The following is a 17,192-nucleotide window of genomic DNA, read 5'->3' on the forward strand; positions in this document are numbered from 1 at the left end:
CCCTGACTTCAAAACATACTACAAAGCTACAGTAATCAAAACAGCATGGTACTGGTACGAAAACAGGTGCACAGATCAATGGAACAGAATTGAAAGCCCAGAAATAAAACCACACATCTATGGACAGCTTATCTTTGACAAAGGAGCTGAGGGCATACAATCGAGAAAAGAAGGTCTTTTCAACAAATGGTGCTGGGAAAACTGGAAAGCCACTTGTAAAAGAATGAAAATTGACCATTCTTTTTCACCATTCACCAAAATAAACTCAAAATGGATCAAAGACCTAAAGGTGAGACCTGAAACTATAAGGCTTCTGGAAGAAAATGTAGGCAGTACACTCTTTGACATCAGTATTAAAAGGATCTTTTCAGACACCATGCCTTCTCAGAGAAGGGAAACAATAGAAAGAATAAACAAATGGGACTTCATCAGACTAAAAAGCTTCTTCAAGGCAAATGAAAACAGGATTGAAACAAAAAAACAACCCACTAACTGGGAAAAAATATTTGCAAGTCACATATCTGACAAAGGCTTAATATCCATAATATATAAAGAACTCTCACAACTCAACAACAAAAAATCAAACAACCAGATCAAAAAATGGGCTGGAGACATGAACAGACATTTCTCCAAAGAAGATATACGGATGGCCAATAGGCACATGAAAAGATGCTCATCATCGCTGATCATCAGGGAAATGCAAATCAAAACTACACTAAGATATCACCTTACACCCACTAGAATGACAAAAATATCTAAAACTAATAGTAACAAATGTTGGAGAGGTTGTGGAGAAAAAGGAACCCTGATACACCGCTGGTGGGAATGCAAACTGGTGCAGCCACTATGGAAAACAGTATGGAGAGTCCTCAAAAAATTAAAAATATAAGTACCATACGATCCAGCCATCCCATTACTGGGTATCTATCCAAAGAGCTTGAAGTCAGCAATCCCAAAAGTCCCATGCACCTCAATGTTCATTGCAGCATTATTTACAATAGCCAAGACATGGAAGCAACCTAAGTGCCCATCAACAGACGAATGGATAAAGAAGATGTGGTACGTATATACAATGGAATACTACTCAGCTGTAAAACAGAACAAAATCATTCCATTTGCAATAACATGGATGGACCTTGAGGGAATTATGTTAAGTGAAATAAGCCAGCTAGAGAAGGATAATCTGTCTATGACTCCACTCATATGAGGAATTTAAAATTATGGACTAAGAACAGTTTAGTGGATACCAGGGGAAAGGTGGGGTGGGGGGTGGGCACAAAGGGTGAAGTGGTGCACCTACAACACGAATGACAAACATCAACGTACAACTGAAATTTCACAAGATTGTAACCTATCATTAACTCAATAAAAAAAAAAAAAAAGAAAGAAACTAGGTCCACATCTCAAAGAAGAAAGCATAAGTTTCAGGGTTAATACCATAAAAGTGACTGTGATGCTAGGGTGAAAATACCAGCAGAAACTTAACCATGCTAGTATTTTCATTAGATTATTACTGATTTTGTTAGTATTCTGGTTACAAAGTTCCACAGGTTTTGAACAGCCCACCTCAATCCTAATTTTTACCCCATAAGCCTTGTTAATTTTAGTACACTTTTGCAGAACACAAGGCATTTTGGCAGAAACACCTATACCTATCTGATTCTGAGAATTAAATTGGGTTAACATACATGTCAAACAAAACCTAGCACACTCAACAGATCTTAGCTATTGCTATTACGACTCAAAATAACGAATTAACTTCAACTCAAAAGCACAATTATCAATATATTTTTCTTCTAACTCAAGAGCCAAAGATCATCTCACCATCACTGAAAAGTAGAACTTACCCCCAAAAAAGCTTCAAAATAGATTAAGAGTCATAAGTCCACCAAATGTTTTAGTAAATTAACAAAATAACCCACTTACACTTCTGGCCACAAGTACTGCCTTACCCATCCAGTGACAAGAAAAGTCACCTACAGGAAGGAAAACTATTCTGAAATGCTTTGGATTTTCTGTCTGCTTAATATCTATTAATTTCACAGCAGTCTGATCTAAGAAAATGAGTTGGTGATAATGTTAATAATCATTTTATAATACCTTTATATAATTTTCTTTAATAATTAGTAATTTCTCCATTTTAGATACCAATGAGCCTCTTTAAATTGATGCCTACTTTGCTTCTAGAAAAAATTAGTTGACATCCCATTTGAAGCTGGCTAACTATTATCAGGATTAATGTTTTAAGTTTCATGTATTAACATTAAATTAACACTTTAAAAAATGCTTTGTGTTAAAATGTTTTATATTCTATGTGTGTATTTATAAGCTCTGAGATATAATGATTATTTTTTTCAAGATATTGAAGCCCAAAGATCAAAAAGACTGGATTCAACTAGGTACTACATACAGGATTTAAGATAATATATTTACATTAGCTTTATGAGAAAAGTATTTTCACTAGAAACAACAAAATCCAAACACCTCATCAGAGTCCTAATTATTTAAAACTCTCAAGGTTTTAACAGATTTACTATATTTACGCATAAAAATACCACACCAATGAAGTCATTATTCATTGAACAAAGATCTTATGAGGCAAGGAGAAAATCTTTTTTAGCTCTCGAGCAATAGATTTATCTCTAATAAAACATAATTGAGACTTCATCAAGTTTTTCCTCTTTCTGTAAGAATAAACAAAGAAAATCCAGCCTCTCACCTCTCGCTAAAATTGCAATTTTTGTAGTACATAAATTACTAAAAGATTAATGGGATTAGTCTGGTCAAAAGAAGTCTCAGAAATAAATGCAAAATGCCAAGTGCGAAAGAGACAATAAAACTTAGAGCATGAACATGAGATAGTTAAATAACCTTAGGAGTCATTTGGAGCCCAATTTCCTACCCAAAGTAAGAATCCACTCTACAAAATCCCCAGTAAGCAATTCTGTAAAATCTCCAGCAACAAATTCTCTACTTCACAAAGCACATTTCAATCACATATATTATTCTGGGTCAAATCAAATTAAACTTTTGAGGAATCAAAAAACATATACACACAGGGACCAGCCCAGCAGTGCAGCAGTGAAGTTCACGTGCTCCACTTGGGCAGCCTGGGGTTCACTGGTTCGGATCCTGGGCACAGACTTGTGCACTGCTTATCAAGTCATGCTGTGGAAGGTGTCCCACATATAAAATAGAGGAAGATGGGCAGGGATGTTAGCTCAGGGCTAATCTTCCTCAAAAGAAAATGCTAAAAATCTAAAACTAGGAGTATTTTAGTTTAGTAAATTAGAAAGAATTTGTATACTCTCAACAGTTTTTTCTTATTCTGTTTTCTTTTTTTGTTTTTTACTTCGTATTTTGTACCCAAAGCTTTTAGGTCAAAGACACACTACAAATCTACACACAGGTAGGTTTCAGAGTATATATCCCATTAGATTAGAGCAAATGAAATAACACTAGAGTAAAAGGAAACAACCACTTTAAGAGAAGGTTGTAAGAGACTACTTTGAAAATAATGAAACTGCTCTTCTTAGGGGTAAAAAAGATATTGAGGTAACTCAATTATCTGAGGTAACAAAATTATACAATGAAAAATGCAAGCTGCCTGATAAATATCTTCGTAAGAAATAGTGAGAAAATAATAAAAGAAATATGCAATATGTTAAGGTTTTCACAACATTTCTTTTGCAGAAAAGAAAAAGATACTAGGCTTCCTAAAGATTGTAATTTATTTAATGATGAGATTAAGACATTTCCATTCAATTTAACAAACACTTTTGAAATACCAAGCACTGTGAAAAGTCCTTGAGGTACGAAGATAAATAAAATAATTTATTGTTTCTCTAAGTAAGAACTGTAAAAAAAATGTATTCTGGATATTTTTTCTTTCAAACACATAAAAACTATTAAAAATATTTTCAAGAATGTATATGTGAAGACAATTTATAATATAAAAATTAAATATACTTGATTAGTTCAGCTAGGTCAGTATGAGAAACAAAAAAGCTTATTTAGTTTCCCTTTCTATTAATTCACAAACAGAAAAAGAAAACTTGATTTTTCAGCTCCCAAATGATTTCTCAGTTTAAAATGAACCAATTCAAATGTAAACAAGACTGTATAACTGCAGGGGCCTAAATGATCGATTCTATCACTTGTAAGAAACTACAAAGATGCCTACTGAAGCATTTTAATAGCGAAAAAAATCTTACTTAAAAATAATTTATCTCCTCATACACTGAAAACTACAAAACATTGATGAAAGAAATGAAAGAAGATCTAAATAAACAGAAAGACATAAATATTCACGGACTGGAAGACTCAATATTCTCCAAAGTGATCTCTAGATTTAACACCTTCCCATCAGAATTTCCGCTTCCTTGGGCCAGCCCCGTGGTCGAGTGGTTAAGTTCACGCGCTCCACTCCGGCAGCCCAGGGTTTCGCCAGTTCGGATCCTGGGCGCAGACATGGCACCACTCATCAAGCCATGCTGAGGGAGCATCCCACATGCCACAACCAGAACAACCCACAACTAAAAAAATACAACTATGTACAGGGGGCTTTGGAGAGAAAAAGGAAAAATAAAATCTGAACTTCTGCTTCCTCTTTTTAAAAATTGGCGTGCTGATCCTACAATTCATATGGAAATGCAAAGGACCCTGTATAGCCAAAACAATCTTGAAAAAGAAAAACAAAGAGGACATACATCCCTATTTCAACTTACTACAAAGCGACACTAGTCAAGACAGTTTGGTACTGATGTAAGAATAGATATATAGATCAAAGGAAAAGAATTAAGAGTCCAGATAAATCCTTAACACTTAAGGTCAACTAATTTTAGACAAATATATCAAGCCAATTCAATGGAAAAGAATAGCCTTTTCAACGAATGGCAGTAAGACAACTGAATAAACACATACAAAAAGATGAATGAGAACCTTATCTTACCCTTCTTTCACGTCATACAAAAATTAACTCAAAATGCATAAGCCTAAATGTAAGAGCTAAACCTATAAAATATCTTGAAGACAGGATGTAAATGTTCTAAAACTAGAGTGGTAATGCTTGTACAACTCTGTAAACTTACTAAAAATCACTGAACTGTATACTTAAAACAAGTGAATTTTATGGTATGTAAATTATACCTCAACAGAGATGTTTAAAAACAAGTCACCTTGGGGCCGGCCCAGTGGCTCGGCGGTTAAGTGCACACGTTCCGCTTGGGCAGCCCAGGGTTCGCTGGTTCAGATCCTGGGTGCAGACATGGCACCGCTTGACAATCCATGCTGTGGTAGGGGTCCCATATATAAACTAGAGGAAGATGGATGTTAGCTCAGGGTCAGCCTTCCTCAGCAAAAAGAGGAGGAATGGCAGCAGTTAGCTCAGGGCTAATCTTCCTCAAAAAACAAACAAACAAACAAAACAAAACAAGTCATCTCTAAAAAATGACAACGGCTACTGAATAACTTCCAAAATTAGAATTACATAGTATACTGCAGAGCCAATATCGCCAATAATGGCTACATAGAAATTAAAAAATTATACGATTAGAATGTGATGATTGTAACTATCTAAAATTATAAATATTACAATAATAGCAAATAGAGTAGCACTTAATGTCCCACACATTATTTTAAGTGCTTTACAAGTATTTACTCATTTAAGCTTTGCTACAATGTAGTTTCCCCACTGTAGAGCTGAGGAAACTAAGGCAGAAAGATGTCAAAAAAGCTTGCTTGCAAATCAAGGAGCTATTTTGGACAACAAATGATTTTTTTTCTTTACGCAAATATCTTCAGCAACATTATTATATTGTTATGTGTTTGCAAAGGAGAATAGTGGATATCATTAATTGCCTACCCAGCATTCACTCACCCTTTCAATTTCTTACTCAGATTTTTATTTGTATATCCACCCTTTCCCAAACACCCCATGTATTTCAGAGAAAATGGACCCCACCCTTAGGTATAGCAGTTGGCCCTGGTTTGCTTAAGCCAATCAGCAATTTCAATGGCCACAGTCATGGTTCAGTGGTCCAATCAGGACTCTTGTTTGAAATGTTAGGACAGAAAGGCTTTCTCTCCCAAGAGATGTGAACAATACATACGGACCCAAATGCCACTGGAAGCCATCCTACAATCATGAAGGGAACAGCAATAGACTGACATCACAGAAAGCAGAACAGAAACGGAAAGAAACTGATCTTTAATATTACTGGGTTACTCCTAAGTCTTGCCTTACCTTTGGACTTGCAGATAATTGAGCTATAAATCCTTTTTATTGTGTTTAGAACAGTAAAGAGTTTTCTTTTACTTACAACTTGAAATACAAACTTAACAGGGGGAGGGGGAAAGCACATTAACAAGCATGTTTCTAGACTGGATTACTCTCAACCCTTAAATTTATGATGGCAGGTAGTAAGGAGGAAATAATTCTAGATACACACACATAAAATACAAACATGCTAAATGATTATCTTTCTAATAAAGGTTCATATAAAAGCTTCAGGAGCCGGCCCCGTGGCCGAGTGGTTAAGTTCGTGCGCTCTGCTTCAGCAGCCCAGGGTCCGCGGGTTCAGATCCCGGGTGCAGACATGGCACCGCTCATCAGGCCATGCTGAGGCAGCATCCCACATGGCACACCCAGAAGGACCTACAACTACAACATACAACTATGTACTGGGGGGCTTTGGGGAGAAAAAGGAAAAAAAAGAAAGGAAGATTGACAACAGATGTTAGCTCAGGTGCCAATCTTTAAAAAAAAATAAAATAAAAGCTTCAAAAGTAACTACCTGTGATTTTACGTGTCCCACACAGTACATTTTTTAATATTTTAATTTGATGTTTTAAAATTTTTTTTTTTGAGGAAGATTAGCCCTGAGCTAACTGCTGCCAATCCTCCTCTTTTTTGCTGAGGAAGTCTGGCCCTGAGCTAACATCGTGCCCATCTTCCTCTACTTTATATGTGGGATGCCTACCACAGCATGGCTTGCCAAGCGGTGCCATGTCCACACCCGGGATCTGAACTGGTGAACCCCAGGCCGCCGACGCGGAACATGCATACTTAACCACTGTGCCACCAGGCGGGCCCCTAAAATGTTATTTTTCAAAATCTAGATTTCCAATTCTTCCTGAAAAATCAAAAGGTATGACACCACTAGGACCATGTTACTGCAAGACAACAATCAGCTAGAATGGAATAGCAGCTGCCCCCTACAAGTATACTCTGCACACAGGTAATACAAACAGAGCCTTGTGTGATCTGCTCAGCTACTGTAGGTATTAAGAGTTTGCACCACTTATATTTAGTAGAACCTATATCAAATGCCATATAATGAGTAATGAAAAATTATATTCCATCGTTTAAGCTTTGACATTTTAATTAAAATCATATACTAGCTTTTTAGACAAAAAAATTTCATGAAAACATCTGTTACCAGCTCATGGGAAATGCTATTCTTGAATTCCATAGCATTGAATACCTTTATCTGACAGAGGCCTTAAAAACCCAGCAGCAAGTTCCCGAAAACACGCCAATAGATTAATTACTCTGGGTCCAAAAGTTTGATAAAGGCCTCTGGAGTTACAGGGCTCTCCCACTTACTATTTGGACAACTCTGGGGGAGGGGAGGTTGTTTAACAGTACAGATTTAAATGTTTAAAGTAGCTAATACGTAATCCAGTAAAAAGGAATCAGTAGAACATAATCTATTTTAATAAAATGCCTAAAACATAGGAAAAAGTTATAATAGTTATATAGTTTAAATTTATTAATGAAAAAAACAGCGAAGATAGGATAAAGGGGGTGCACAGATGAGGATTCAGTGATATTGGTAATAAACTGGTTCTTTAAGTTAGATGGAAGGCTCACACTACTTCATTACTCACACATGTTAAATTTTCTTTTGCCTGTATTCTATTTTTCACAATTTTAGAAATTTTAATCCAAAGTACTGACTGTAAAAAAAAAAGTTAATAATCAACTTTCTGCATCCACATTCTGAGTGGAAAAAAAATGACTGAATGACTTGAAAAATGTTTTTTTACTTTTAAGGTCTCTTGAGAACAGTTTTTTGAAAGCTATTTGAATGTTAACTAAGAAGAAATGAAATCCACTGATGGAAGTTTCACCATTCATATTTAGTAGGACCAATGATTTCTGTGTCTTTAAATTGGGAAAAGCTATACCTAAGCTATAAATACCTCTACATCAACTCAAAAGACAGATGTACTCCTGGAAGGGTTTCCATTCTAAGAATCACCAATGTTCCAATGTCTCAGTTTCCCCATCCATAAAATGAGATATATACATTAAAGAGCTGTTGAGGAAAGAATCAAGACATATGTAAAGCACCTGCCCATTGCCTGGCACATAACAGAGAGTAGCAACATTTTTTAAATCACACATTATTAGTTAACGTAATTTCCTTCTCTGAGTAGAATTAGACTAAGGCTGATAACTATCAACTAGAAAATATCTTAAGTGCAGCAGTACTAACAGCATTGAGATGGACTAGCTTACCAGATTCCCAACATTTCATTTCCAAACATTTTCTAAAGACTGGCCACAATCCTAGATATCCACCAAGGAGCATGACAAGTATTGTAAGGGAAAATGGAAGGAGAGGAGCTAATCTAATCCTCTCAGCAACTTTCTCTGCTCTACATGAGAGAATGATGGTAAAGAGGACATATAATTGAACAGATTTTCCCTCTCCTTCTACCTGCAAACACGTAGCTGTGAAGGACTTAACCAATAACCTTAAATTCTCTACTGGGCCTACAGTTTTAGGCAGCATAGAAGCAAACTACTACTACAGAATTTGGATTTTCTTAAATGATAAAATGCAAGTGACTCACGTTTGGTCATCCACCTCCACACAGGACATTCTAAAGAACAGAGGAGTTTAAATGCTCCTTCTGCCAGAGGAATGTTGTGTTTCACACACAACCAACTAATTCCGGACTATATAGCTACCACAGATTTCTGTTTATCATCCAAGGTATAGGAGGTTTAGAAAAAGAAGAAAAATCAAAAAAGAATGTTTTCAAGTCTATTTTGAGATAAACGAACACATCAGTTTACCATTTATCTCCTTGAGACTCACAAACTTTTAAAGTCCACACACACACAAAATCCCCAAAATGTTTATAATTGTTGAAGCTGGATGAGAGATACCAGAGTTCATTATACTATTCTATTTTTGTGTATACTTGAACATTTCCATAATATATAGTTAAAAAAAAATGTGTACATGTGTGTCTATAGGAATTTGTATATAAACTGCTAACACAACAAACTGGTAGAGAAACACTCTATTGTTCAAAGTTTCCATACTCCAAAAGTAAGTGAATTTCATCTAGCTACTTTCTCATTCTAGAAGTTGTATTGCAGCTGACCAGACTGTCGAGTGAAGGAAATAATTAACTGCCCTGGAATAAAACAAGCCTAACCTTGAAAACACAGAGGCAAAGGGGAAAGGTGCTAAACAGTTAATAATACAACTATTGCACATTCATATATGTTCCCATCTGTTATCTTCCAACATAGATGAGTAGGTGGAAGAAAGGGAAGTATTTCAAAGCCAAATTTACTTGTTTTTTTTTTCAGTGAGGAAGATTATCCCTGAGCTAACATCTATTGCCCATCTTCCTCTTTTCGCTTGAGGAAGATTGGCCCTGAGCTAACATCTATGCCAATCTTCCTCTATTTTGTATGTGGGATGCCATCTCAGCATGGCTTGATGAGTGGTGAGTAGATCTGTGCCCAGGATCCGAACCTGAGAACCCTGGGCACCAAAGCACAGTGCATGAACTTAACCACTACGCCACCAGCCTGCCCTCAAATTTACTTTTTATTCTTTAAGTTGATGGGCAACAGAGGTTGAAATAAAGAAATCTAAAAAGTCCCCATTAGAAATGATAACCATTTCTAAGAATGGAATAGTGAAAAAGAAAGTATTGCATATCCACCTTTTAAAAATAACATTCATGGCTCATAGTAGTATAACCAGCTACTTCCAAAGACCAAATATGTTTTACTGCTAGAGATGAATTCACAAAAGAAATACAGATTATACCATATCTGCTGCAACCTTCTTTTTAAATTGCCATTCAATTTTCACAAGATATAATCCTAAATTCATTCCAAAATTTAACTTTTGTTAGTTATTTCTAAAAATAAACCTAGTCAAAATTAAAATACTAACTTTGCAGCAAATTAATCTTTCGTCAGCCCTATGAACAAGAATTTTGTGTTCAAAATTTAAAGCAAAACATAACTTAGGCAGACTCAACGGAGTAGGTAGGGCTACCATTTACATTATTTCTCAAGTTCAAAAAAGTTCATACGAACTTATTTAAAATGTCAAAGAGAAATACAGACTTAGATATACATCCCCCCCAAAAAAATTTATAGAATAAACCTCCTCCACTGAAACCCCCCAAAATACTTCGATAGCAACAACTATTTCCTTAGTACAAAAGTGATTTGTTCACTTTCACAAAACCTGAAGCATGTAAGTTTATATAATTTCCCTTAAACTTAGAAATAAAAGAAATTGTTCATTTAGGTCAGCAAAGTTTTGAGGTTCTATCCATGGGAAAAGGCCATCATCAGGCTCAGTAAAGCACATGGCTTCAGCTTCAACGTCTTGTTCCCCAACCCACCGAGAATATATGCTTCTAAAGCAGATAACTACTTACCAGGTTAAAGACAGTTTCTACAATATCCCTATTGGATACTTCTCCAACTTCAACCAACCCCGTCAATACGGCAAATTTCATTCTGATGCCCCTGATGGGGAGTCCTGGTTTCAGGGACAATGCACCCTCTTCGGCAGAGGTTTCTTCTCCTTTCCCTCCACCTCCCCCGTCATCACCTGTTGGTGGCGGGGAAGGGACATTCTTGTCTTCACTAGCCATTACTAGTTCACGAGGAAGGACAACTCGGAGTCACTCTGGGACAGCGATCGCTGCACTAGTAAAAAGCACACACACGCAACACAAAATGCAAAGGGTCACTCTTGCAAGTTGTGGAGAAACCCCAAAAACAGTTGATGTAGAAAGTCCTTGGCGTCGCCCTCCTCCTCTTGGAGAATATCTGTCCAATCTCTCTCCCCGAGGCTGACAACAACGCCAAACCCTATTGGAAGATTAGATAAATGTTAAATAGGCTAGGTTTTGTTTTAGGGTTTTTGGGGGGGAGGATGGGAATAGTAATTGTCCGTCAAATAAGTTGCTAACGGGGTCCCAGGACCAGCCACCCTGTGCTCCCCGCCTCGAGGCGCTGGGTTCCGAGCGAAGGCGGGTTCCAGAGGCCCCTGAACAGGTTCACTCCTCCCCCACACTCTCGCAGGTTCTCGGCGCAGGGCAACCTCTCCTCACAGGTGCACGGAAAGAGAAACCGTCGCTGGGAAAGGTGGGGTCAGAGGAAAGGAGGGGACCCCCAAGCTACCATAGAGGTAGAAAGTTCCTCCTCACCTAGCCCCTCCGGACTCGTCCTCACCCCCTGCCAGGGAGCCGCGAGACAGAAGTGGCAGCGGCGATGTAGGGCAGGAAAAGGCGGGGGAAGGGGGCGGTGATTATTCTCAACGCTCGGCCCAGGGGGAGGAGTGGAGCACCTCTCAGGCACCTGAGATTCGACGGGGAGGGGAGGGGCGGTGTGTGTGGTGGCCAGAAGGGAGCGGAGGTCGGGTGGCGGCGGCGAGGAGAGGAGGGAGGAGAGAGAGGTCAGTGCACCTGGTCGCAGCCTCCAAGTTTCCCTAGACCGCTCCCCGGGAGTCCGCGGCTGCACAGAACTCCATGGCTTCCTGGCCCGCCCCACCCCTGCGCTCAATCTTTGCAAAAACAGCCTCTGCCGGCGCTACGGATGCCGAGGCTGAGGCTGCTGGCGGTGGTGAGGATGCTACTGCCACAGCCCGCCCCGCCACAGCTCGCGCGGCCGTCCCTGTGCCCACTAAAGCTGCTCGTCGCCGCCATGACAGCGCCGAGGGCTGCCGGGCGCGGCGTGCGCGTGCGCGTGCGCGAGCGCGCGGGGCGCTGGGGTGGGCGGGCGCGCGCGAAGGCGGATGCAACCGCGCGGCAGGGTGGGGACGCGCGGGCGGCCTAGGGGGCCCGGAGGGGGCCCGAAGAGGGCGCGGGGAGGGTTGGGGACCCGCTGGGCGCGAGCTTGCTGGCGGGACGGCGCGTGAGGGCGGGCATCTGAGCGGGCGCGCAGCTCAAGTAGCACCAGGTGTGTCCCCAGCCCGGCCAGGAAAGACCTTTCCTTCAGGGGCCGACTCTTCCCCTGCCTCCCACCCCCAGACCTGGGAAGGTGGTTTGGCAAGTGCTGAGGCGGTGATTCTGACGCTCCTTCTGTTGTTAAGTTACCGTAGGGTCTCTTGGCGCGGAGGGAACCCGCCACACGTTGCCAGGGTGTCTTCTTGGACTTGGAGAAGGACACCTGAGGGACCGCTACGAGGCAGAGAGGTGGCAGCGCTGGAGCCAGGGAGGCTGCTGTCCTTGTCTCAGGGGAGCAGAGAGTCCCCACGCCTGACTGCTTTCAGCTGCTGCCCGCCCAGCGCGCTCGGCGAAGACTTGGAAAGAGATTCCCACTGGGATGCCCCGGCAGCTGCCACCATTCGGAAGGAGGTGGGGGAGAACGTATCGACGAGGAAAGGGAAAGATTCCTTGCTTTGCAGCTGCCGTGCCACCAAACCTCTCCCACATTCTAAGGAAGGGAGGATTCCTGAGACAGCTGCTCCGAACAGCGTGGAGGCGGGGTTAACATTGCCTGTAGATCTCTGAGAGTTTTTTTCCTCTCGTGATTTTCCAATGTGAAAGTCAGGTTCGCCTCATTCTCAGATTAACTGAAAAGATAAATTATATTAGGATTGTAACCAGCACAGATCCTTATAATGTATCCTTCTCCTCCACCCCCACTATTAGCAGTAAAGCTTTCTTCCTGATGCATTAGTGAAAACAAACAAATATAGAAGAAAGTGGTTTTTCACCCTTATGGTACTCTTTCAAGTCATAAGGCCTTAAAAAAAAATTTTCATATACTCGCAGTTCCCTAAAATGAAAGTGAAGCAGAAAGTCGGGTCAAAAGTTAGGAAGTACCATGGAGGAATCAGAAGAAAAAATTGTATTGGTTTGAGAGATGAAATAGTTTCCTAGAGAACAGGTTATTTGAGATGGGCTTGAAAAGTAAACTGAACTTTATCACATGGAAATTTGGGAGGAGGGAGGCAACATGAGGAAAGAGAAGCACAGGAGTATCTTCTTTAGAAAAGTGTTACATCTTTTTAAAATACTAAAATGAATTCAGCCGCACCAAATCTCATGTGGTTGCAGATGTTTTTTAAAGATTTGTTTTCTGTAAGTGGGCTTAAATACTCCAAAGATGAGACAGACATTTTTCTCATGATCTGAATTGGTGATTCTTGCATTACCAGGGTTGAGGCAAGCAGCATCATTGGCTCGCCATTCCCTAAATCCAAAAACTATTTAAACACTTCAGGTTTATATTTCAGGTCATTAAATGAATGTCTGCAATAAGGGGAAGTAGGGTGTACCTGTAGAAGAAAGAGAACTTTCACTTGACCTTTAACACATCAATAGAGAGGGAGGGAACATTAGACAAAAAGCTTTTTATAGCATTTTGCCTCCTCAGATTTAGGCAAATAGTCTAACCTTGAGTATGTTAATATATCTGACATATAGGTGCCGGTAAAGTATTTATTAAGTAAATAAATGTTCTCCATTAAGAAGGAGCAGGTGATAGTAAAAATTATCTAAACATGATGTAGTCACAAATATTCAGTCTAAATGATCCAGGGCTAAGGTTTGTGTCTGTCATGGATTTGTCAGTTTACTGCTAACACTCTTCTACTGATGAAACAAAAGGGGATGTAAGACAATTATCCAAATATTTCCCAAAAAATTGCCAACTCTTTTTTACAGTTCCTCAGGATTATGCAACCTGCCTTACTTTACCCCTGGTTACAGTAAAATGGTTGGCAAAAATTGGAGATTCACTGCAGAAGGAAGGGTTAGGAAAGTAGAAGGAGAAACTTTACTTCTAGCCACAGTTAAAATACAGTAACTATGGATAGTTTGGTGTAAAGACTAGAACCATGGAGTGCTTCAGGGTGAGTTATCTGTCCACCAACTATTAAGCTCCTTAATGGCACAATACTCTGAACATTGTAGGTACTCAATACATATTATTTGGATTGAGTTAAAACTCTAAAGTTACTTGCTTTAATTTTTCTGGCCTGAAAGCCCTTGCTTGAGTCTATACAACTACTACCAGTTAGAGGAAGGAAGATCTTGGTATAAATGGCTATATTAATGTGGAAAGCAGTTTTACCATCTATTAAAATTTATCTTTTTGATACTATAATGGAAATTTTCTAGTCAAAAGTCTTCATATGGACTATCAGCAGTTGAGTTTATAGGCCTGCCTTACTTATTTCCCTGTATCATACACCCAACTTACTACACAAAAAGGAAGAAAGACAAGAAGGAGGAAAAGATTATTTCTTGTAAAGTCAGGCTTAAGTTTTCTATCACCATCTAATTTCTCTCTCTCTGACCTCACCATCTTGAGAGAATTAAAGGCTAAAGACTCATAATTTCAGTTGCCTTCAGCATACATTGAAACCATAGCAGGAAAGAAAAATACCCAATGGATTCATAACAGGAAGCCTTGTGCATAACTCAGAGGAACTCAAGCAAAGAGAATATAATTTCATGGTGAAATCAAGAAGATTATTGATCTACAAACCCGTACCTGTACATACAAAGAAAATTTTTATAACAAAGACGGGATGGAATTTTCTTTCTTTCTACCAGAAAGAACACCCACTCCTCCCGATGGTAACTTCTTGGCATTTTGCTAGAGTATGGATTAAATGATAATTTAGGGGAAGGGTACCGCCTACATGATTTGCTATGCACTTGGATATGTATCCCTGGATTTCGAGTCTTCTTCAAATTGTTATTCCATGTAGCCTATGACATCACAGCCTGGAAGTTTTGGCCTTGGTTTGCAGCACCCTCCTTGTGAGAAAATCAAACATTGCTTTGCTATTCATTAAATTTCACTAATGTTAAATAAAACTTCAAATGTTGGTAACCAATTAATTAATGACATTTTTTATTGGGCATTAGATGCTGGGAACAATTACAATTTAGAAGGAAAAGACAGGCCAGCCCAGTGGCGTGGTAGTTAAGTTTGCACACTCTGCTTCAGCCACCCGGAGTTTGCAGGCCCAGATACCAGGTGTGGACCCACACGCCACTCATCAAGCCGTGCTGTGGCAGCATCCCACATATAAAATAGAGGAAGGTTAGCACAGATGTTAGCTCAGGGACAATCTTCCTCAAGCAAAAAGAGGAAGATTGGCAACAGATGTTAGCTCAGGGCCAATGTTCCTCACAAAAATAAATAAATAAAAAGATTAAAAGTTCATATAATTGTTCAATATCTATAAGTTCAAAATGATCCACATCAACTTAGTACATTTTGGGCATTTTTAAATTCTTTTTTTCTTGCATATGTCACGCAAGGAGTAGAGACTTTGAAAACAGCGACTTCACTTTCAGCAAGTATGCTAACCAAGACATACTTTTTTAGACATAAAATATTAATGTAGTATGTGCTATAGTTGATGTGGACATAGACTAGGTTGGTTGATGTATCTTTTCTATTTTTCCATCTCTATTTTGTTGAGTAGTGTGTAAATAGGTAGCCCATTTACAGTGTTCTCTTACAATAGTAAGATAGTAATTGTCATGAGACTGCAATGAAATGTACCACCACCACATCCTACCTTTGCAATTTATATAAATGCATAACCCTAGAATGACTCTTGGCATTGTCAGTTAAATTCTGAATTTCTTGTTCAGGTGAGGTCTCTGAGAGGTCAGTGTATCCCCTGAAAGTGGTAGATTACCATTTCAGTCATCAAGATAGAAGTCGGGGAGCCAGCCCGGTGGTGCAGTGGTTAGGTTTGCACGTTCTGCTTCAGCGGCTGGGGGTTCGCTGGTTTGGATCCCGGGTGTGGACATGGCACCACTTGACAAGCCATGCTGTGGTAGGCATCCCACAGAGAAGGTAGAGGAAGATGGGCACGGATGTTAGCTCAGGGCCAGTCTCAGCAAAAAGAGGAGGATTGGCAGCAGATGTTAGCTCAGGGCTAATCTTCCTTGAAAAAAAAAAAAAAAGATAGAAGTCGGGGTTCACATAGGAAATGTAGGAAATGAGATACCAGGAGACTGACTTCAAGCAGACAGGAGAGGAAATTATTTTTTTCTAGCCCTCACTCTCTGGGGTTTGAATTTTGAATTGCTTACTAGTACTCCAAGTAGAAGGGGAAAGATGACTTCTGTCATGTAGAGGCATGCTTAGAGCATTACTTTTTGAAACGCAAGCCACATGGAGAAGCTACATGGAGAAAAATGAAGGCCCTTCAGTCAACAGCCCCAGCTGAGTTCCCAGCCCACAACCAGCACGAACTGCCTACCATGAGAGTGAGCCATGTTGGATATTACAGCCAGGTTGAGCCTTCAGATATCTACAACCCTACCACATGGTAGAATTGCCCTGTTGAGTCCAGTTAACCCACACAGAAATTGTAAGAGATAATGAATACTTGTTAATTTAAGCCACTGAGTTTTGGGATTGTTTGTTATATAGCAATAGATGGAAAACTAAAACATCTGATAAAACAGATTATTTAGTTTTGGATTACTCTTTCTAACCATATTACTTTTGTTTGTCCAGAGAATAACTTTTAAAAATATTCCAGCCTGTTCACAGCTATGCTGTAATTTAGAGTCCCCATAATTGGGCCTGTATATTAAAGAGGGTAGTAGCATGGTATTTAGCCAGAGATCCTCAAGGGAAAGAGGAATTTTGTGGGATCACGTTTGGGGTTATAAGGTCCACAAGAAATTTTCCAGGGAGGTTTTCCCTTTGTTGCTGACTGAGAAGATCTAGGTTTAATTTTATTAAAGAAAGCACCCACTTCCTTACAGACACTCCAAATTATTTTCTCTGCTGAGAAATGTATAGCCACCATGGGTAAGCATACCTACATTAAAAATACAGGGGAAATGGGGCTATCCCCATGGCCGAGTGGTTAAGTTCACACACTCCGATTTGGCGGCCCAGGGTTTCACCAGTTTGGATCCTGGGTGCG

General features: G+C 39.6%; 1 protein-coding gene across 4 annotated transcripts in view; it reads right to left on the reverse strand.

Moving 5' to 3' along the window:
* LRBA (LPS responsive beige-like anchor protein) overlaps window positions 1-15,122 on the reverse strand; it is a 710,247-nt gene extending 695,125 nt beyond the window's left edge. The window contains exons 1-2 of one of the 4 annotated variants that reach the window (XM_046655938.1): window positions 12,373-15,122; window positions 10,708-11,146 (exon numbers count right to left, since the gene is read on the reverse strand). In XM_046655938.1, coding sequence (XP_046511894.1) covers window positions 10,708-10,926 — 219 coding nt within the window. In that variant the 5' untranslated portion in view covers window positions 10,927-11,146; window positions 12,373-15,122. Of the gene's footprint in view, window positions 1-10,707; window positions 11,147-11,484; window positions 11,615-11,742; window positions 11,889-12,372 lie in introns of those variants that run through there. The other 3 variants (XM_046655936.1, XM_046655939.1, XM_046655937.1) reach the window with 3 other exon arrangements.
* Between the last annotated feature and the right edge of the window lie 2,070 nt (window positions 15,123-17,192).

Source organism: Equus quagga, chromosome 3 (assembly GCF_021613505.1).
Source record: "Equus quagga isolate Etosha38 chromosome 3, UCLA_HA_Equagga_1.0, whole genome shotgun sequence".
Taxonomy (NCBI): domain Eukaryota; kingdom Metazoa; phylum Chordata; class Mammalia; order Perissodactyla; family Equidae; genus Equus; species Equus quagga.